Source organism: Bombina bombina, chromosome 2 (assembly GCF_027579735.1).
Source record: "Bombina bombina isolate aBomBom1 chromosome 2, aBomBom1.pri, whole genome shotgun sequence".
NCBI lineage: Eukaryota > Metazoa > Chordata > Amphibia > Anura > Bombinatoridae > Bombina > Bombina bombina.
In genome coordinates, this window is record NC_069500.1 from 51,839,787 (window position 1) to 51,863,364 (window position 23,578).

The 23,578-nt window shown below is 38.6% G+C and overlaps 1 protein-coding gene across 2 annotated transcripts in view; it reads left to right on the forward strand.

The window, feature by feature from the left end:
- PIK3C3 (phosphatidylinositol 3-kinase catalytic subunit type 3) overlaps positions 1-23,578 on the forward strand; it is a 655,170-nt gene that overhangs the window by 419,068 nt on the left and 212,524 nt on the right. For both annotated transcript variants that reach the window (XM_053701053.1, XM_053701054.1), the window contains one exon: positions 8,483-8,651. In XM_053701053.1, coding sequence (XP_053557028.1) covers positions 8,483-8,651 — 169 coding nt within the window. The remainder of the gene's footprint in view (positions 1-8,482; positions 8,652-23,578) is intronic.

The window sequence follows — 23,578 nt, forward strand, 5'->3', positions numbered from 1 at the left end:
ACTTCTTGGCTATTCGTTAAACTGATTTGTGGGTGTGGTGAGGGGTGTATTTATAGGCATTTTAAGGTTTGGGAAACTTTGCCCCTCCTGGTAGGAATGTATATCCCATACGTCACTAGCTCATGGACTCTTGCTAATATGTAAGAAATGAATTTATCAGGTAAGTTCTTACATAAATTATGTTATCCTGATGGAAAATCAAAAAAGGAGATTCACAAGAAAGAGCATATAATTCAGAAACTCTTCTAGCAGAAGAGATGGCCAAAGGAGCAACACTTTCCAAGAAAGTAGTGTAATGTCCAAAGTATGCATAGGCTCAAATGGAGGAGCCTGTAAAGCCTTCAAAACCAAATTAAGACTCCAAGGATGAGAGATTGATTTAATGGCAGGTTTGATACGGACCAAAGCCTGCACAAAACAGTGAATATCAGGAAGCTTAGCAATCTTTCTGTGAAATAAAACAGAGCAGAAATTAGTCCCTTCAAGGAACTTACAGACAAACCTTTAACCAAACCATCCTGAAGAAACTGTAGAATTCTAAAAGAATGCCTGGAAAATTTATGAGAAGAACACCATGAAATATAAGTTTTCCAAACTCGATAATAAATCTTCCTAGAAACAGATTTACAAGCCTGTAACATAGTATTAATCACTGAGTCAGAGAAACCTCTATGACTAAGCACTAGGTGTTCAATTTCCATACCTTCAAATTTAATGATTTGAGATCCTGATGGAAAAACGGACCGAAGGTCTAGTCTTAAAGGAAGTGGCCAAGGTTGGCAACTGGACATCCAAACAAGATCTGCATACCAAAACCTGTGAGGCCATGCTGGAGCTACCAGCAACACAAATGATTGTTCCATGATGATCTTGGAGATCATTCTTGGAAGAAGAACTAGAGGAGGAAAGATATAAGCAGGTTGGTAACACCATGGAAATGCTAACGCATCCACTGCCTCCACCTGAGGATCCCTGGACCTGGACAGGTACCTGGGAAGTTTATTGTTTAGATGGGAAGCCATCAGATCTATTTCTGGAAAACCCCATATCTGAACAATTTGAGAAAACACTTCTGGATGATGCAACCACTCCCCCGGATGTAAAGTCTGACATCTGAGATAATCCGCTTCCCAATTGTCTACACCTAGGATATGAACCGCAGAAATTAGACAGGAGCTGGATTCCGCCCAAAAAAGTATCCGAGATACTTCTTTTATAGCTTGGGGACTGCGAGTCCCACCCTGATGATTGATATATGCCACAGTTGTGATATTGTCTGTCTGAAAACAAATGAACGGTTTTCTCTTCAACAGAGGCCACCACACCTGAAGAGCCCTTAAAATAGCACAGAGTTCTAAAATATTGATTGGTAACCTTGTCTCTTGAGATTTCCAAACCCCTTGTGCTGTCAGAGAACCCCAGACAGCTCCCCAACCTGAAAGACTTGCATCTGTTGAGATCACAGTCCAGGTTGGACGAACAAAATAGGCTCCTTGAACTATATGATGTTGATCTAACCACCAAGTCAGAGAGAGTCGAACATTGGGATTTATGAATATTAATTGTGATATCTTTGTATAATCCCTGCACCATTGATTTAGCATACAAAGCTGGAGAGGTCTCATATGAAAACGAGCAAAGGGGATTTCGTCCGATGCTGCAATCAGAAGACCTAAAACTTCCATGCACAAAGCCACTGAAGGGAATGACTGAGACTGAAGGTTCCGACAAGCTGAAACCAATTTATTTGTCTCTTGTCTGTTAGAGACAGAGTCATGGACACTGAATCTATCTGGAAACCTAAAAAGGCGACCCTTGTCTGAAGAATCAAATAACTTTTTGGTAAATTGATCCTCCAACCATGTCTTTGAAGAAACAACACTAGTTGATTTGTGTGAGATTCTGCAGAATGTAAAGACTGAGCTAGTACCAAGATATCGTCTAAATAAGGAACACACTGCAATACCCCGTTCTCTGATTACAGAGAGTAGGGCACCGAGAACTTTCAAAAAGATTCTTGGAGCTGTCGCTAGGCCAAATGGAAGAGCGACAAATTGGTAATGCTTGTCTAGAAAAGAGAATCTCATTAACTAATAGTGGTCTGGATGAATCGGAACATGAAGATATGCATCCTGTAAGTCTATTGTGGACATATAATGACCTTGCTGAACAAAAGGCAGAATAGTCCTTATAGTCACCATTTTGAAAGTTGGCACTCTTACAAAACGATTCAAAAATTTCAGATCCAGAACTGGCCTGAATGAATTTTCTTTCTTTGGGACAATGAATAGATTTTAATAAAACCCCAGACCTGTTCCTGAAACGGAACTGGTATGATTACCCCTGAAAGCTCCAGGTCTGAAACACACTTCAGAAAAGCCTTAGCCTTTACTGGATTTGCCGGGATGCGTGAGAGAAAAAAATCTTCTCACAGGAGGTCTTACTCGGAATCCTATTCGGTACCCTTGAGAGACAATACTCTGAATCCATTGATTTTGGACAGAATCTACCCAAATGCTTTGACAGAATCTTAAATCTGCCCCCTACCAGTTGAGCTGGAATGAGGGCCACACCTTCATGCAGACTTGGGGGCTGGCTTTGGTGTCTTAAACGGCTTGGATTTATTCCAACTTGAAGAAGGTTTCCAATTAGAACCAAATTCTTTGGGGGAAGGATTGGGTTTCTGTTCCTTATTTTGTCGAAAGGAACGAAAACGGTTAGAAGTTTTAGATTTAACCTTAGGTCTTTTATCCTGAGGCAAAAAACTGCCTTCCCCCAGTGACAGTTGAAATAATTGAATCCAACTGAGAACCAAATAAATTATTACCTTGGAAAGAAAGAGATAGTAATCTAGATTTAGATACCATGTAAGCATTCCAATATTTAAGCCACAAAGCTCTTCTAGCTAAAATAGCTAAAGACATAGATTTAACATCAATTTTGATGATATCAAAAATGGCATCACAGATAAAATGATTAGCATGTTGAAGCAAGCGAACAATGCTAGACAAATCAGGATCTGTTTCCTATTGCGCTAAACTTTCCAACCAAAAACTTGATGCAGCTGCAACATCAGCCATAGAAATGGCAGACCTGAGAAGATAGACAGAATATAAATAAGCTTTCCTTAGATAAGATTCAAGTTTCCTATCTAAGGGGTCCTTAAAGGAATTACTATCTTCCATAGTAATAGTAGTATGTTTGGCAAGAGTAGAAATAGCCCCATCAACTCTGGTGATCTTTTCCCAAAACTCCAAACTAACTGCTGGCAAAGGATACAATTTTTTAAACCTTGAAGAAGGGATAAAAGAAGTACAAGACCTATTATATTCCTTTGAAATCATATCAGAAATTGCATCAGGAACTGGAAAAACCTCTGTAGTAACCACAGGAGGTTTATAAACAGAGTTTAAACGTTTACTAGTTTTAACATCAAGAGGACTAGTTTCCTCAATAATAATAATGTAATCAACACCCCTTTTAATAAGGAACAAATATACTCCATCTTAAAGAGATAAGTAGATTTGTCAGTGGCAATATCTGAGGTAGGATCTTCTGAATCGGATAGATCCTCATCAGAGGAGGATAATTCAGTATATTGTCGGTCATTTGAAAATTCATTAACTTTATGAGAAGTTTTAAAAGACATTTTACGTTTATTAGAAGGCGGGATAGCAGACAAAGCCTTCTGAATCGCATCAGCAATAAAATCTTTTATATTCACAGGGATATCATGTACATTACATGTTGAAGGAAAAACAGGCATAGTACAATTACTGATGGACACATTCTCTGCATGTAAAAGCTTATCATGACAACTATTACATACCACAGCTGGAGATTTAATCTCCACAAATTTACAACAGGTACACTTAGCTTTGGTAGAACTGTTATCAGGCAGTAGGGTTCCAACAGTGGTTTCTTAGACAGGATCAGATTGAGAGACAAATGTAAGAGAAAAAAAAACAACATATAAAGCAAAATGATCAATTTCCTTATATGGCAAATATTATATTATATTCAGGAATGGGAAAAAACAGCATAGCCCTCTGACATAGAAGAAGGCAAGAGGCATATAGGAATGGGGTTTTAAATAATGAAATTATTTGGCGCCAAGTATGACGCACAACGAAAACTGAATTTTTTTTTATGCTAACAACATCCGGAAATGACACACTTGCGTAATTGCAAACGCACCTTGTACAAGGAACTCGGCATCAACTAAGACGCCGGAAATGACGAACTTGCGTCACCGGACGTACCTTTGCTCCAAAAAAATTCTCGCGCCAAGAATGACGCAATAAACATCAGCATTTTGCGCCTTGCGAGCCTAATTTTGCCTGCGAAAATATAGTGGAAAAGCAGTCAATTTGAAAAAAAGACTAAGCCCCAGGTAAGAAAAAATATTTTCCTAATTATGTTTTTTCCCAAATATGAAACTGAATAGTCAGCAAAAGGAAATATACATAAACCTGACTCAGGGCGAATATAAGTACAATACATATATTTAGAACTTTATATTAATACATAAAGTGCCAAACCATAGCTGAGAGTGTCTTAAGTAATGAAAAACATACTTACTGAAAGACACCCATCCACATATAGCAGTATTGAAACAGTTATCAGTAGAGGTAATGGAATCTGAAAGTATATCGTCGATCTGAATAAGGGAGGTAGGAGATGAATCTCTACGACTGATAACAGAGAACCTATGAAATAGATCTCCCGCAAGGAAAACCATTGCATTCAATAGGTGATACTCCCTTCACAACCCTCTGACATTCACTGTACTCTGAGAGGAATCGGGCTTCAAAATGCTGAGAAGCGCATATCAACGTAGAAATCTAGCACAAACTTACTTTACCACCTCCATAGGAGGCAAAGTTTGTAAAACTGAATTGTGGGTATGGTGAGGGGTGTATTTATAGGCATTTTGAGGTTTGGGAAACGTTGCCCCTCCTGGTAGGATTGTATAATTACATGAAACTTTTGCCAATTACATGGACTTTTGCCAATTACATGAAAGAAATACCAGTATTAGCAGCAGAAAAATCTGATAATTGCACTATACATACTACTATTCACGCCATACATAGAACATTGCTTTCACCTCAGAGCACATATGGTGAGGGTGTCTAAAATAAGTCATCCAAAGCATCAGATCTAATACAGGGTGTGGTCTTAAATGTTTTAATTATGAATACCAGGCATGTAGCTGAAGGGTACACGTTTCCTAAGCCTTTTGCAAAAATAGAAAGGGGTGAGACATGTTAAAACATATTCATACTAGTTGTGCATTTTGGCTATTACGTACCTAAAATATAATCACTTTTAAAAATCATCATCTTTTTCTGTATCTGAAAGCATTTCACGTCCCTGGAATAAGATTAACTTCTGGTTAAAGCGGTTTTTAAAATGTAAGATAAGATTTGACCCAGGCTTAATCTTTTTCCTTAGGGAATATTCAGTCAGCTACCCTAACTACAGACTAATAAACACCAACACTACGATATTAGTTGGCAGGAATACGATATTGAGAAAATGGAAGGATAAAAGGCACTGAAATTTAGTGATATTTTAACAAATGATGCATTATCAGATAATAGTTTTACAATATGCGGTGAAAAACGTTAATGAAAAACAAATAGAACGTTTCTTCTTTAAATGGCAGAAGGTCATCCTTTCCCTCCCCCAAGAGGCGAAAATTCAAATTGTCCCCCCTTCAAAAAGTCAGAAGCAATGTATTTTAATATTTAAATTATTAAAGGTAACCCTAAATGTGGAGTTTCATGTATCCGGAGATCTCCCCGCTAATTTTTTCTTTACTTTCCCCACCCCTCCTCCAACTTGTAAGATTATTGCACAGGAATGTGGAATGTTATAGATATTGATGGTTGAAATCGATACTTCATGAAGGAGAAAGAGAGTGCATAATTGATTTAATCATTTATTTTCAGTTTATATAGGTTATGTTCTTAATGATAACCAAGGTATAACCCACTGCAGATCAGCAGAATGATGTGGTTTGAATAATTCTAAATAACTTATAAGTAAGGGTTTTATGTATTTTGGAGTGCTTAAATACTTTCACCTAGATTACGAGTTTTGAGTTAGAGGCTGTGCGGTGCTAACGAGCAGTTTTCTCTCACCGCTCACTTACCTGCAGCGCTGGTATTACAAGTTTTCAGAAACCCGTTGTTAAAAGACAAGAAGTGAACGTTGAGCAAAATGTTGCTCCTTACCGCACTCCAATACCAGCACTGCTTAAGTCAGCGTTGAGCTGGTGTAACGTGCTCGTGCACGATTTCCCCATAGGAATCAACGGGGAGAGTCGGTTGAAAAAAGTCTAACACCTGCAAAAAAGTAGCGGAAAGTTATGTATACACCTAACAACCTAACATAAACGCTGAGTCTAAACACCCCTAATTTTACACTTATTAACCCCTAATCTGCCGTCCCCCACATCGCCGACACCTATATTATACTTATTAACCCCTAATCTGCCACTCCAGACACCGCTGCCACCTACATTGTACTTATGAACCCCTAATCTGCTGCCCCAACATCGCCGCCACCTACATTATGTTTATTAACCCCTAATCTGCTGCCCCCAATGTCGCCGCCACCTACCTACACTTATTAACCCCTAATCTGCCGCCCCAACTATAATAAACATATTAACCCCTAAACCGCCACACTCCCGCCTCGCAAACTGTTAAATATTATTAACCCCTTATCTGCCGTCCCTAACATCGCCGCCACCTACCTACATGTATTAACCCCTAATATGCCGCCACCACTATAAAAAACATATTAACCCCTAAACCGCTGCACTCCCGCCTCGCAAACATTAGTTAAATATTATTAACCCTTAATCTGCCGTCCCTAACATCGCCGCCACCTACCTACGTTTATTAACCCCTAATCTGTCACCGCCACTATATTAAAGTTATTAACCCCTAAACCTAAGTCTAACCCTAAACCTAACACCCACTAATTTAAATATAATTTAAATAAATCTAAATAAATATTCCTATCATTAACTAAATAATTCCTATTTAAAACTAAATACCTATAAAATAAACCCTAAACTAGCTACAATATAAATAATAGTTACATTGTAGCTATTTTAGGATTTATTTTTATTTTACAGGCAAGTTTGTATATATTTTAACAAGGTAGAATAGTTATTAAATAGTTATTAAATATTAAACTACCTAGCTAAAATAAATACAAATGTACCTGTAAAATAAAAGCTAACCTAAGTTACACTAACACCTAACACTACACTATAATTAAATAAATTAACTAAATTAAATACAATTACCCAACACTAAATTACAGAAAATAATAAACAAATTACAGAAATTTAAACTAATTACACCTAATCTAATATTAAAATAAATAAGCCCCCCAAAATAAAAAAAAAAACCTAGCCTAAACTAAACTACCAATAGCTCTTAAAAGGGCCTTTTGCGGGGCATTGCCCCAAAGTAATCAGCTCTTTTACCTGTAAAACAAAATACAAACAACCCCCCCAACAGTAAAACCCACCACCCACACAACCAACCCCCCCAAATAAAATACTATCTAAAAAAACCTACGCTCCCCATTGCCCTAAAAAGGGCATTTGGATGGGCATTGCCCTTAAAAGGGCAGTTAGCTCTTTTGCCGCCCAAACCCTAATCTAAAAAATAAACGCCACCCAATACACCCTTAAAAAAACCTAACACTAACCCCCTGAAGATCGACTTACCGGGAGATGTCTTCATCCAAGCCGGGCGAAGTGGTCCTCCAGACGGACAGAAGTGGTCCTCCAGATGGGCAGAAGTCTTCATCCAAGCCGGGCAGAAGTGGTCCTCCATACGGGCAGAAGTCTTCATCCAAGCCAGGCAGAAGTGGTCCTCCAGACGTCAGAAGTCTTCATCCAGACGGCATCTTCTATCTTCATCCATCCGGCGCGGAGCGGGTCCATCTTCAAGACATCCAACGCGGAGCATCCTCTTTTGGCGACGACTAAAACAGAATGAAGGTACCTTTAAGTGACGTCATCCAAGATGGCGTCTCTTAGATTCCGATTGGCTGATAGAATTATATCAGCCAATCGGAATTAAGGTAGAAAAAATCCTATTGGCTAATGCAATCAGCCAATAGGATTGAGCTCGCATTCTATTGGCTGATTGGAACAGCCAATAGAATGCGAGCTCAATCCTATATGCTGATTGCCAAGATTTATATCTTTTTTCTTTCTCTTTATATCACATGTTTTTGATTGGCTTGTGATGTATCTATGTGAAGTAATTATCAATAATAAATATTAAAAAAAAATGATTTCACATGTCCTGATATTTATATCAAAGATTCAAATTATACTTGAATAAAAAAACAAAGATAAAAAAAAAAACATACTCTGAGTTCTAGATATTAATACAATGTATCTTGCTATACATTGTAATAACACATCATTTACTTCTCTTTTCAGGAAAATTGTTCCACATTGATTTTGGATATATTTTGGGCAGAGACCCAAAACCCCTTCCTCCCCCTATGAAACTTAACAAAGAAATGGTGGAAGGAATGGGAGGAACACAGAGTGAGCAGTACCAGGCATTCCGCAAGCAGTGTTATACCGCCTTTCTGCACCTTCGCAGGTACGGCCATTTGTTGACTAGGAATTGTTTTATGTACATGAACTTAAAAGCTTCAAATTGAGTTTTTTACAGAACAGCGTTTCTCTTGTGCAGTCATAATAGCATATATGTATAACTTAAAGGGACAGTCAACACCAAAATTGTTATTGTTTAAATAGATACATTGTTATAATAATATACTTAATAACATTTAAACCTCTAAATGTCTGCCTTTTTCTAAGCCACTACAGGTAGCCTCTTTTTTATTTCCTTTTCACAAGAGACTGCTAATTAATGTGTGCCATATAGATAACGTTGTGCTCTCTCCCGGGAGTTTTGGCTAACCCTGCACTAATTGGCTAAAATGCAAGTTAATAGAGAATAAATAAATAGCTATTAACATAAACATGTAGCTAGCCCAACTATGATATTCAATATTCTATATGAGATCTTACAAGGGAGGTGCATCCTGGGAACAATATATGCATAGGGATTATAAAGGGAAGTGGATGCGCAAACATAAGGTACATCCTATAGAATAGGGGTAAAGCACACTCACTAACTAAAATAAATTACAGAGACAGTAGGGTAATATGCAAAAGGTAGAAATTTATGTAATCATAAATATATAAAAACCAACATGTATTTAAACAAAAATGTGACTAAACACATGGGGGCATATTTATCAAGCTCCGAATGGCGCTTGATGCTCCGTGTTTCTGGTGAGCCTGCAGGATCGCCAGAAACAGCAGTTATGAAGCAGCGGTCACAAAGACCGCTGCTCCATAACCTGTCCGCCTGCTCTGAGCAGGCGGACAGACATCGCCAGAAATCAACCCGATCGAGTACAATCGGGTTGATTGACACCCCCTGCTGGCGGCCCATTGGCCGCGAGTCTGCAGGGGGCGGCGTTGCACCAGCAGCTCTGTATTCAGCGAGGTCTGTCGGACCTGATCCGCACTGTCGGATCAGGTCCGACAGACCTTGATAAATATGGGCCATGGAGACAAACAGACAAACATATACAACACATTAGCCCCTCACACAAAAAGAGCATAACTAGCCGGCTTGGTAAGTTCATATGGTGCATGATTACATACTTTTTCATATTACCCTACTGTCTCTGTAATTTATTTTAGTTAGTGAGTGTGCTTTACCCCTGGTCTTTTGGATGTACCTTATTTTGGCGCATCCTCTTCCCTCTATAATCCCTATGAATAAATAAATAGCCCTGTGATCAGGGAGCTGTCAAAAGAGGCTTAAATACAAGGTAATCACAGAGGTAAAAAGTACATTAATAAAAAAATGATGTTTATGCAAAACTGGACAATGGGTAATAAAGGGATTATCTATCTTTTTAAACAAAAACATTTTTGGAGTTGACTGTCCCTTTGACTTAGAACTTGGAGTTTGTTGCATTTTGTGCAAGAATATACTTTTTTGTACTAACCCTTCTCTATAGTGTTTTTGTGATGATGTTACTGCATATATTTCTGTTAATACAAGTGTAGGGGTTGTCCCTTTATATTTCAATTCAATTGTCCTTCTACATTGTTGCTATATTCATTTTTAAAACTTTTGTTTAGAGAAAAATGACTGCACAATGTGTTTTAGTGGGTTTACTGTATTTTGCTTCACATAGTATCAGGTTTATTTCAACAACATACTGATGCATTTTGTTGGGTAGTAGGTGTTGTGTTTTTTTTGTTTTTATGGTGAAAATTGACCATTGTATTTAGTCCTTGCTCAGTAGAAACAAATAGCTGAAAAATGTCAAGACATGCTTGTTAGCAAGTTGGCAATAGAGGTTTGTGGGATATGTAGTCCCAGATTCAGATCTGTTTAGCATTATAGTCTAGGGGGGGCAGTAATCACCTGCATCAGTTCACTATAGAATGTGTATGTAATTTATATACACATCACATACACACACTCATTCAGTAGGAAACAAACTCACGTTTTAGCCTCAAATATAATGTTAAAAATAATGGAGAACCTGAAGATTTTTACATCCTATCCCAAAACCATGGGCAATATTATAGTATTAGTCGTCACAAGTCCCCCCCCCCCCCCCCCATTTGCGGCAATGATAGCATCCACTCTTGGGAAGGCTTCCCACAAGATTTTGTGTATCTATGGGAATTTGTTCCCATTCAGCCAAAAAAAAGCATTTGTGAGGTCAGACACTCATGTTGGAAGAAAAGGTCTGGATCATAATCGACATTCCAATTCATTCCATTTGTGTTCATTAGGGTTGAGGTAAAGGCTCAGTGCAGGCCACTCGAGTTCCTCCACACCAAACTCATCAAACCATGCCTTCATGATGGAACAGGAAAAGGTCACCCCCAAAATGCGGCAACAAAGTTAGCACCAAGTTAAAATGCTGTTGAAAAATGAATAACAGAGTCTGCTGCCCCTAGCTGGGAGCCTTGTCTGCACATTTATTTATACATGGGACCCTTTGAGTACAGATTTAAAAAACTCCTGCTGTAATCAGTAGAAGCATTTTAGCTAAGTCATATAATTGAATAATAACTTTGTTTTAAAGTGTCTGAGCAGAATATTATAGAAGCAGACCATGAAAATGTGTAATTATCTGTATCATTAATTCAGCGCATTTGTATTTTACTTTTACTAACATAATAGACATATAAACCACTGCCAGAACTAATTAGCCCTAATATTTGTCCACGATATGATAATACTTTATTTACACAATCACAAATGAAATAGATGACCCACTATTTACTGTGAAAACTATATTTGTTTTTCCGTGAAACTGCGGGATGAAATTAAACATTAATGATCTGCAGTAACGTGACCAGCAAACGCTTAGTTCATACGCTAATGTGAACTGATGACTGAAGACATCCAGATGTTTCTTTGTCCTATTGAAGAGAGCTATAATATCTGTTGCTTGCTAGGTTGTCATATTTAATTAATTGGCAGCACAGAGACAACCAGAAAGATTTGTTATTAATCAGGAGAGTTAGTCTCTTTTTTTTCTGTGTAATGATGAAGGAATTAACCTGTGATTGGTGACCATAATGTATCAGTCAAAATAAGTTTTATTGAGATAGCTATATCACATATGATTATTCCCTTGAGCTGTGTGTACATGAAAATATTGTGCACATAAGGTCTTGGTTTAATATTCTGCTTCATGTTAAACGTCAAATGGGCTTCTTCAGAGATGTCTGCTGTGTTTTAAATACCTCAGTATGTGGTTTGAATGCAAATACCCATATTGAAGCAGAGCGTGTTAATATTGTATTTGTATTAGCTGTATAAAATAGTTTTGTTAGGGAACTTTAAATTAATGGAGTGTTTTCTAGACGTGCAAAATGTGTATGTGTTTGTTTGTCATTAGTTTGGAAAACATATGTACAAATTTAAATAAATTTTGTCTGAAATTTGTTCATTTAGTTCACATAATCTTTTAAATAAGGAAACAAAATGAACAAATTAATGAATGTGGGACATGATTAATTCAAATATGTCAATTCATTTTGTATAAAAACACACACTATTCATGTTTGATCTGTAAGAACAAGTTTGGCTTCCATTTCTTATAAGTAAAGCAAAGAGGGTATCATACCCTTTGTCTAAGACAATGTTATTGAGTGAGCTATATTTGTGCATTAATGATGCTGTATAGAGTGCTGTAGAACAGGCACATTTATATAAACCTTAGTAGCCAACCTATATATATTGAGGAGCTAGCCACAGTCATTTTAGTAGCCAGGGAAGGATTTTTACATATACATTTGCATAGAATCATTTAAACACTGTAGAGCCAGGAATTACATTTTAAGAGCCATGGTTCCCAGGTGTTGTCAAGCTGTGGTGTAAAATAATCATGCCATATAACATATATACTTTATTAAAAGGAAATTACAAAACAGTAACCTCAGACAAGTAGCAGATAAGAGTTCAATATATTTAAAACTGATTAAAAAACACCCTTCAAAAAGGTCTGCGCTCTCTCTCTGCATCACCCCCCTACTGCAAGGTTGTTTTACTGTGCATTTTGTTTACATAGCTTTTCTATAGCCATTACTGCAGTACTAGAATATTTAGTATAGGTATAGTTACAAATGAAAAAATAATAGTACAGGAGCAAATAAAGCAAATTTGATAATATACAGTAAGTAAATTGGAAAGTTGTTTAAAATGTTATGCTTTAGCTGAATCATGAGAGAATGATGTAAGTTTATATGTTCCTTTAACAAATTGTGCGTCAATTTTTTAAAACTAATACATAAAATATATCCATGATAAAGTACAACATTACAAAAACGTTTTATGAAGAGAATTTAAAATGTTTCTTTCTTTCTAATGACACGGTGAGTCCACGGATCATCTCTAATTACTATTGGGAATATCACTCCTGGCCAGCAGGAGGAGGCAAAGAGCACCACAGAAAAGCTCTTAAATATCACCTCCCTTCCCTCAAACCCCAGTCATTCTCTTTGCCTACGTTAAGAGCAAGGGGGTGGTAAAGTTTAGGTGTCTGGAAGAAGATTCTTCAATCAAGATTTTATTATTTTTCAGCAGTGCAAGTTTGTTTTGCTTTTTCCTGGGGTTTAGCCGTAGCCCATATCAGTCTCTTCAGTAGAGCAGTGGTGGCTTTTGAGCAATTGGGAACTTGTGGGGTATAATCCTCACTGTGCCTCCCAAATAGTTATTGCTTCCCTAACTTGAAAGCCTGAGTGAGATCACTCAGTCTTTTCCTTTTTGCACAGGTCCATGTAAGGGAGGATGCTTCTCAAACCTAGTGAGCTGCCCTGCTGCCAGGAAGATTACATAGAGGTAAGTGCTAATTTTATTTTTCTAGGGAGTATACAGAAAAATATTGGCACTTAAACAGTTAATTATGTTGGGACATCAGACTCATTTATCCTATTGTGTGTTCATAGGACAATGTGAGGCAGTTTTTGCAGGCACTGGGGATGAGAGGAGCATGGACTATAAACTCAGTTCGTTTTTTATTAGGGTTTACTCCGGTCAGGGTGGTTTTGTTTGTTGTTTACTCCCGGCAGCTTTACCTTCAGAGTGAAGATTAATGCCGGCTGGGAGGTTCAGGTTGTGACGCCCACGATAGACGGGTCTGTTTTGAAGCGGCAAAGAATTTGCACACTTTTTCCTTCCTTCTCATTTCCGGAGTGTCGGAAGTGTCCTTCCTCGTTGCGGTTCCGCTTTTCTGTGTATAGCGGTCTCCGGATACCGAGTGGAGCAGCTCTAAATTGAGTCTGGATATTCTCTATAAACATATATCTCCGGCGATCAGCAGGACAGGTAGGCACCTCAGGAGGGCTGGCTGAGGTGTAGAGGTTGTCTGGGGTTCTCTAAGACCAACGTTTATTTTTTGCAATATAAAAAATTGTTATTTAAAAATTAAAGGGACAGTAACGTTTTTTTGGTGACAGAATTTAAAAGATAAATAAAATTATTTTATTTTTCATTTGCTTAATTCTTGGGTAAAGATGGACCAAGAGGCCCTGCAGAATGTTACTTGTTCTTTATGTTTTGATGCTAATGTGGAACCACTAATCCCTTTCTGTTCCTCATGTATTGAGAGAACATTGAATTACAGGGATAGATTTTTTGATTCTGAGTCAGCATTGTCTAAGGCGGATGCTGTTCAGGGGTCTTCTGAAAATGTTCAAGTTATGCCACAGCTTTCTTCTCAAGTGTCCCAAACTTTATCGTCCACACATGCAGTGCCTTGCGCTTCTTCTCAAACTCCGGTTGGAGTTACGTTGCAAGACATCGCTACCCTTATGTCTTCTGCAGTAACTAATGCGCTGTCTGCCTTTCCCATGCTGCTGAGAAAGTGCAAGAGGAAATCTAAGGATTCAGTGAGTAAGGTTTCTGACACAGTCGTGGCTATTCCGAATGCTCCTTCCCAAGTATCTGAGGAGGAAGATACTTCAGTGGCATCTGACGGGGAAATCTCAGACTTAGACAGTGTAATTCCTTCTTCTGATGCTGAAGTGGTATAATTCAGATTTAAGCTGGAACACCTCTTTTTGTTACTTATGAAGGTTTTGGCTACCTAGGACGACTCCGACACTACTGTCATAGTCAATCCTAAGAAGTCTAGTAAACTAAACAAGTATTTTGATGTACCTTCAATGGTGGAGATTTCCCTGTACAATATCAGGCTACAGAAATTATTGCTAGGGAATGGGATAGACCTGGTATCCCTTTTTCTCCATCCCCAATTTTTAGGAAGATGTTTCCTATTGCTGACTCTATCAAGGAGTCTTGGCAGACGGTCCCCTAGGTGGAAGGGGCAATTTACACTTTGGCTAAGAGAACCACTATTTCTATAGAGGATAGTTGTTCCTTTAAGGATCCTATGGATAAGAAGTTGTAGGGGTTGCTTAAAAAGATGTATGTACACCAGGGTCTAAAATGGCAGTGTGTATTGCTACCGTCACCAGCACGGCGGCATACTGGTTTGATGCAGTGTCTGATTCTATTCAGACAGACACTCCCCTTGAAGAGATCCAGGATAGGATCAAGGCCCTTAAGTTGGCCAATTCCTTTATTACGGATGCTTCCCTACAGGTTATCAAGCTGGGAGCAAATATTTTGGGTTTTGCCATACTGGCCCGCAGAGCCTTATGGTTGAAATCCTGGTCTGCAGGTGTTTCGTCTAAGCTTTTGGCAATTCCCTACAAGGTTAATACCTTGTTTGGGCCAGGCTTGGCTGAAATTATTTCCGACATCACGGGAGGAAAGCGTCATTTCCTCCTTCAGGATAAGAGGAATAAGCAGAAGTGACATCAGAGTAATTTTTGTTCCTTTCGAAACTTCAAAGGTAAACCTTCCTCTCCCTCTGCCAAGCAGGATCAGTCCAAACCTTCCTGGAGGACCAACCAGTCTTGGAACAAGGGGAAGCAATCTAAGAAGCTAGCATGAAGGGCCTACCCCTGATCCGAGACCGGATCTTGTGGGGGGCAGACTTTCCTTTTTCGCTCAGGCCTGGGTTTGGGATGTTCCGGATCCCTGGGTGGTGGACATCGTGTCCCAGGGGTACAAACTAGAGTTCAAGACCTTTCCTCACAGGGGCAAGTTCCTGCTCTCAAGATTATCTGTAAACCAGATAAAAAGAGAGGCGTTCTTACTCTGTGTCCGGAACCTCTCCGACCTGGGAGTGATAGTGCCTGTTCCAATGCAGGAACAAGGTCTGTGATTTTACTCCAATCTGTTTGTGTTTCCCAAAAAAAGTCTAAACAAATTCCTCAGAGTACCATCCTTCAAGTTGGAAAATATTTGTTCCATCCTTCCCTTGGTTCAAGAGGGTCAATTCATGACAACAGTAGATCTAAAGGATGCATACCTGCATGTTCCCATTTACAGGGATTATCACAAATTTCTGAGGTTTGCATTTCTGGACAAACGCTTCCAATTTGTGGCTCTTCCATTCGGCCTTGCAACAGCTCCCAGGAGTTTTTTCAAAGGTCCTGGGATCCTTGTTGGCGGTGCTCCCGTTGCGGGGCATTGCAGTAGCGCCTTATCTGGACGACATTCTGATTCAGGCGCCATCCTTTCAACAAGCAAACTTCCACACGGAGATGTTGTTATCTTTTCTGCGTTCTCACGGATGGAAGGTGAATTTGGGAAAGGTGTTCTTGGGAACAATAATAGATTTCTTATCAATGAAAATATTTCTGACAGAGGTCAGAAAAATAAAGTTCTTCGACTCTTGTCTTGCCCTTCAGTCCTCTCCTCGGCCGTCAGTGGCCCAATGTATGGAGGTGATTGGTCTCATGGTAGCTGCCATGGACATCATTCTGTTTGCCCGTTTCCATCTCAGACCTCTGCAGTTATGCATGCTCAGGCAATGGAACAGGGATTATGCGGATCTATATCCGCGATTACATCTGGATCAGGCAACAAGAGATTCTCTTCTTTGGTGGCTGTCTCTGGATCATCTCTCCCAGGGAACCTGCTTCCGCAGAGCCTCCTGGGTGATTGTGACAACGGACGCCAGCCTGCTGGGATGGAAAGCTGTCTGGAGTTTACTAAAGGCTCAGGGGATATGGACTCGGGAGGAGTCTGTTCTCCCCATAAGCATCCTAGAGCTGAGGACAATCTTCAATTCTCTTCTGACCTGGCCTCAGTTAGTTTAAGCCCGGTTTATCAGGTTTCAGTCAGACAACATAACTTCAGTGGCTTACATCAACCATCAGGGAGGAACTTTGAGTTCCTTGGCCATGGCGGAGGTAGCCAAGATTATTCAGTGGGCAGAGACCCACAACTGCTGTCTGTCTGCGATCCACATTCCAGGAGTGGACAATTGGGAAGTGGATTTTCTGAGCAGACAGACCTTTCATCCGGGGGAGTGGGAACTTCATCCGGAGGTGTTCTCCAACTTGATTCTCAAATAGGAACAGCCAGAGCTGGATCTCATGGCATCGCGACAGAATGCCAAGCTTCTGAGGTACGGGTCGAGGTCAAGGGATCCTCAGGCTGTACTGATAGATGCTCTGGCGGTTCCTTGGAATTTCAGTCTAGCATACCTATTTCCTTGGTTCGCTCTCCTTCCACGGGTCATTGCTCGAATCAAACAGGAGAGGGCGATGGTGATCTTCATTGCTCCGGCATGGCCTCGCAGGATCTGGTATGCAGACCTAGTGGAGGTGTCTTCTCTTCCACCTTGGAGACTTCCACTGAGGAAGAACTTTCTACTTCAAGGGCCCTTCCTTCATCCAAATCTTGTTTCTCTGAAGCTGACTTCTTGGAGATTCTATCTAGGCGCAGGTTTTTTGAGTCGGTTATTGAGACCTTGATTCAGGCTCATAAGCCTGTCACTAGAAACATTTACCATAATATATGGCGGAAATATCTGTATTGGTGTGAAGCCAGAGGCTACTCTTGGAGTAGAGTTCGGATTCCTAGAATTCTGTCCTTTCTCCAGGAGGGTCTGGAGAAGGGTTTATTGGCAAGTACCTTGAAGGGTCAAGTATCTGCCTTGTCTATTTTGTTACATACACAGGCCTGTGTTCAAACCTGTTACTCCTCCCTGGAGTCTTAACCTTGTTCTTAAAATTATTCAGCAGGCTCTGTTTGAGCCTATGCATTCCTTAGATATTAAGTTGTTATCTTGGAAAGTTTTGTTTCTTGTTGCAATTTCTTCTGCTCGTAGAGTCTCAGAGCATTGCAGTATGAATCTCCTTACCATATTTTTCATTTGGATAAGGTAGTTCTGCGTACTAAGTTAGGGTTTCTCCCATAAGTGGTTTCGGATAGGAACATTAATCAGGAAATCGTTGTTCCTTCTTTGTGTCCTAACCCGTCTTCTCATAAAGAACGTCTGCTGCACAACCTAGACGTGGTGCGTGCGTTGAAATACTATCTACAGGCTACTAAGGATTTTTGCCAGTCTTCTGCTCTATTTGTTCTATTCTCTGGGAAACGTAAGGGTCAGAAAGCTACGGCTACTTCTTTTTCTTTGTGGCTGAAGAGTATCATTCGCTTGGCCTATGAAACTGCTGGACAGCAGCCTCTTGAGAGAGTCATGGCTCATTGTACGAGGGCTGTTTCCTCTTCCTGGGCATTCAAAAATTAAGCTTCTGTGGAACAGATTTGCAAGGCTGCAACTTGGTCCTCTCTGGGAGAAAGGTTCTTGAAGCAGTGGTGCCTTACATTTAGGTTCCCTGTCTTGTCCCTCCCTTATCATCTGTGTCCTCTAGCTTGGGTTTGATTCCCAATAGTAATTAGAGATGAAACGTGGACTCACCGTATCATTAGAAAGAAAACAAAATTTAAGCTTACCTAATAGATTTATTTTATTTTTTGTGTTAAACCTCAGGCACCTCTGCACCTTTGTGTTACTTCCTTTCTCTCTTTTTCCTTCTGTCAAATGACTGGGGTTGGAGGGAAGGGAGGTGATATTTAACAGCTTTGCTGTGGTGCTCTTTACCTCCTCCTGCTGGCCAGGAGTGATATTGCCAATAGTTATTAGAGATGATCCGTGGACTCACCTTGTCAAGAAAGAAATACATTTATCAGGTAAGCATACATTTTGTTTTGTTAGCAAAATTTGCTTTGCTTTGCAGTCCAGGTTACTAGACAATAAAGTGCCTCTAAAGTAGATTATTATATCTCCAACAATGAAAATGCATTTTTTTTTAAACATAATTAAATAATTTATAGTGAAATAGAATTTAATTTGATGTCCCTTAAATGACAACACCCTTAATAAGAGCGGAACTAAATGTGTCTAAGATTTAGAATCTAATGTACTAAAGTGGTGCATAATAGTGAGTAGAAGAAATGGAAATATTTTGTAAATATGTCCAATGTGATAATGGAAAGTGCACACTGGGGTCAATTTAGGAAATTTCGGGCCGATATCTCCAAACCTGCCACCCCATCATTGCGACAATATGCTGCCCTTAATTATCATTGTACACACCTCTGCTTGTGCAATGCTGTGCCCTGCTAGTGCACTGCTGCCAACCACCCTGGTTAGACAAGTCTGGGGGAATTGAGACCACCATTAGGAGATGGCATGTAGATTAGGAAGGTCATTTGCAACTTCTTAAATGGAGCCCAATCTTAGCAAGCTTTGGCTTGGTAGACATGCAGCAGAAAGCTTTACACATGTAGAAATGTGAATTACCTTAGTACCTTGCAGTGCTCATGCAAGTTTAGAATCTACTCTAACTGCCCAGGATGGTTTAACATGGGGGTTGAGTGGCCCATGCATTTTCTGTGCAATCATAAATTCAAGAAGTGGATGCAGCATCGCTGCGCATGATCATCACTATAAGACAGGTTCCATGCCTGGGAACCTTGTCTACCTGCATGTTTATAAATGTGTGCCAATGTATCATATTAGTTGTACAGTATGTTCTTTTTCTCAAGTGCATACTATGTTTTACTGCCACGTACAGTATATCTCTCTTTTTTTTTTATTATGAAAGTTATGATGATAAACTTTTGTGGAAAAAAACTAAATTAGATCAATGAAGACTATTTTGCCTTGATTTTGCCAGATTGTTCTGTAATTACAGAAGAAGTAGCTTAATAATTAGCTTTCTGCCCTCTAAATATGGTACATGAAACAATATATAAAAACCAATAAAACTTTATAGTTTTAATTAACTTAGTCATTAATATACACCCTTGTGATTTCTAGATACATCTATTTAAATGCTTTTTCACTTTTACAGAGCTTGCAATTTTATAGCCCCTCATGCATGATAGATGAGACATCAAGGGCCTTGTAGACAGAAGTATATTTAGTATTTTTAATTATCCTTCTTTATTAAAGAAAACATTTTACTTGAAATAAGTTATTCTGTGTTTCATGCTCAAAATCCTTCATGTAAAAACATAATCATTTCTGTATGGTGTTATAACCACAAAGATACAGATCATTTTACAGAAAACTAGATAATTAAATTAGAAACCTCTTTTTTAAAATAAAGAATCCTCCCTCCTAATGAAGGGGCCACTCTTGGACGCCTCATGACACATCAAATCTTTATAAGGGAGGCTAGAAAGTCTGAAAGGCCTTTTTTGGACCACAAGACCGAACAACATAATAAAAACTATATAATTAGAACAATAGACTTATAAAGTTTAATATACAAATAATAGTTTTATAACAGAGTATAGTCATGCATAATAAAATGTTAAATAGGGTTTGACTGTAAAAATATGGTAGCTATGGAAGATGAAAATGGAATTGTCTATCTACCCTCAAGTATATTTTTCAATATTGAATATTGTTAAAAACATTAATCGCCCTACAGGTTCTTTAGTGTAGACTTTAACTGTATAAAGCACTCCCCCTTAGTATATATCAGAGTAGATTAGTGTACACAAGTAAAAGAAACTACTTTGTAGTGGTGAGTCAGTGACAAATTGACTAATATAAAGGAGGGAGAACCCTTAATTGCAACCACATATAGACTATGCTACAGTAAAAAATATATAAACACTAACATAAGCTTGCAAAATGATGTAGCTTATATAGCAAAATCCGCTAGCCTCTGTATTATCCTCTAAAAGCAGAGAATATCATATGTATGTACTTGCAAGGTGGTGCGAATGAAAACATTGATTCTCTTTCCATAAAAACAGTTTTATGATCTAGACGTAAGCTTCTGAAAATGGTGTTTATCTATAGGGCTGGTTGTATATTAATTCAGTCTAAGAACTTCAAATAACTATTATAGGAGACCCAGATGTCATATGCAGGCAAGAAACTATTTTAAATCAAGTGCAGCAAGGAAATATAGGGCTTATCTTGGGGATATACTTGCAGATCATTGTGCGGCATTATAGACTAGGTAACCTAGCTTCATATATTGATTCATGAAATGTAGTAACCAGAACATCCTAAGCTCGAACACTAAACTAATTACTTTTGAATTGCTTCTATAGAAAGGAAACTTATGTAGAGAAGTGGTGTGGCAATACCTTTATCTATAAAAGTGTACAAACATCCCACATTTCATTTTAAAGAAAGGGAAGAATTTTTTTTTCTTTTTTTTTTTGTGGGGGGGGGGGGGGGAATCAGGCTAAATTCACTGCCTCGGATATAGACAGTGGTATTGATTTAACTACAGTATATAGATAAGTGGGAGGAGTTTGCTAAACCACTGCTGTTTGTTCCTAAGATAAAAAGCCAGGACCATATGAAAGTTCTCATTGAGGAAGAATCATATCTAGATATATCAAGGGACTTTCTAGTATTTATATATAGTACTAACATTTCACACGAGTTTATATAGAACACAGCTGATGAAAAGCCATGTGTATAAACACAGACAGTACCTGTAATATAGACTGGTTAAACGGCATGTGCCAAACTACTTCTGACAGAGTACTGTTACAGTGAAGTACAAACACACTATGCTATAAATAACTAAATGCTATTGAAATATGTAACTGTGGTATGTCAACCTATCTGTAAAGAACTGTCCTAACAATCTGGCTAAAACTAAATTACACAGTATTTTTAAATGAAGAACAATCAATTGCAGATTATTATGACTATAATAAACAGTCTTTGACTGTCCACTCTATTAATGGTCCCAGATTGGGAAGAACTTTAGTTATTGCTTTTCTTCTTTATCCCAGCTGTCTTATGGCTCTTAGGGGATATTTACTTGGGTAGCAAGGAGTGTTCGGGTGATCAAAGATTTGGAGAAGTGGAGTGGCCAGTGATACTGGGTTAGGAATTTCAGTGTGCAAAATGTCTGGACTGAGTTGCAGGCCAAATGAAAGTCTGCTGTCACAATATTAAGGATTCCCATCTGCCCTTCAGATCTCTGCAGCAGGTCTCCATAGGCGTCAAGGAATATTTTGATGTTACAGTAATATTTTTTTATAGCTAACTGGAAATTTGAATCTTAACTTCAATTTGATTTTTACATTTTACCAGACCAGATATAGGTTATTGTGAGGGAAAAGTGTGAAATGATTCATTACGTAGAATGTTAGGTGACATTTTCCACAAAAATCCTCCGCAAAGTGTTTCCGCTGGTGCAGTGGATTCTGGGTAAGGGAATGCAAATTAGCTTTACAGGGCTGAACCTTTTTGTTTTTAAAATGTTTTAATCGGGCCCTCATGCCAGTCCTCTCAAGACAGCTATAAAGCATGGCCTTTGCCTTCTATCCCTCCATATGATATTATTTATATCTGTAAAAGTTGTTTAGGATTTACCAAGTTTTCAGTTAGCTTTTAAGGTAGATTACTGCTGTTCTAAAGTTCACTTCACAGACAGTAGTGTTTTCTTATGTAGCGTTTTTAATATTGTTCATTATTAAATTACTAAAACTCACAAACGTACTTATTAACTCATGCAGGGTCGTTGTTTGTGTGTGTGACTTGTAGTTAGAAAGTACTGGGTTTGCATAACGCTTGGCCACAAGTAGTAGAGAACAATTTGATATATCTTAAAAAAAGAGGAGGTGTCAATAAATGACATACTGAACACATACAGTTAGAGAAATTGTCCTCAATTTAAAATCTGCCCCTCCCCCAAAAAAGGAATTGCAGTTTCCGTGTAAGACCAGGGGGTAGATTTAATAAGCAGCAGATGCTGCTTTCTATGCCCAACGTTCCTGGCTTGCCGAAAACATAAGTTAATAAGCAGCGGTCTTAAGACCGCTGCTTCTTAACTTGTGTGGCGGACTGCAATTATCCCGATCTGATACGATTGGGATGATTGACACCCCATGCTAGCGGCCAATAGGCCACGAATGTGCAGGGGGCGGCATTGCGCAATCATTTCACAAGAAATGCTTGTGCAATGTTAAATGCTGACAGTTTATGCTGTCAGCATTTAGCGATGAAGCGCGGACATGATTCGCTACAGTGCTCCGTGGGTCCAAAGCGGCACTTTGCAGTGGTTAAACATACAGTAGTGTAGGATTGATAGTCTTAAAATTACATGTTCTAACATTTTTTTTTTATTTTTTTTTTTGCTATTATTGCCTTTAAATTCGCAATCAATCTTTAAAAAAAACAAGAAGAACATTCCAAAAGTAACCTCTCGCATCACATCAAGTTGCATATTATATTATTAAATTATTTGGGGTGGTGAGTGTAATTCTGCAATTTAAGTGTTTAGTGTTTGATTGAGGATCATATTTATAGTGTCAAACATTACTTTAACCTAAGCAGCCATTAAAAAATAAACATTCCGGTATACAGATATTAATCCATTGTTTATATCATTTCAAAAGTCTTAAAGTTCAGCTATTTTGGTGTCTTTTGATTTCTCTTTTCTTGAGTTTAAATTACTTGCCTGGAACAAATATCTAAAGATTTGCTGTCTGACAGTTTATATCTGGATATAAAGTTCTTCAGTCATGTTTCTAATGAAAGAGATTAGGTAAAGATCATCTAAATCTTTTAAAGCCTTAGATTACCATGGTAACAGTAAAAAAAAAAACAAGTTTGACTTTTTTGA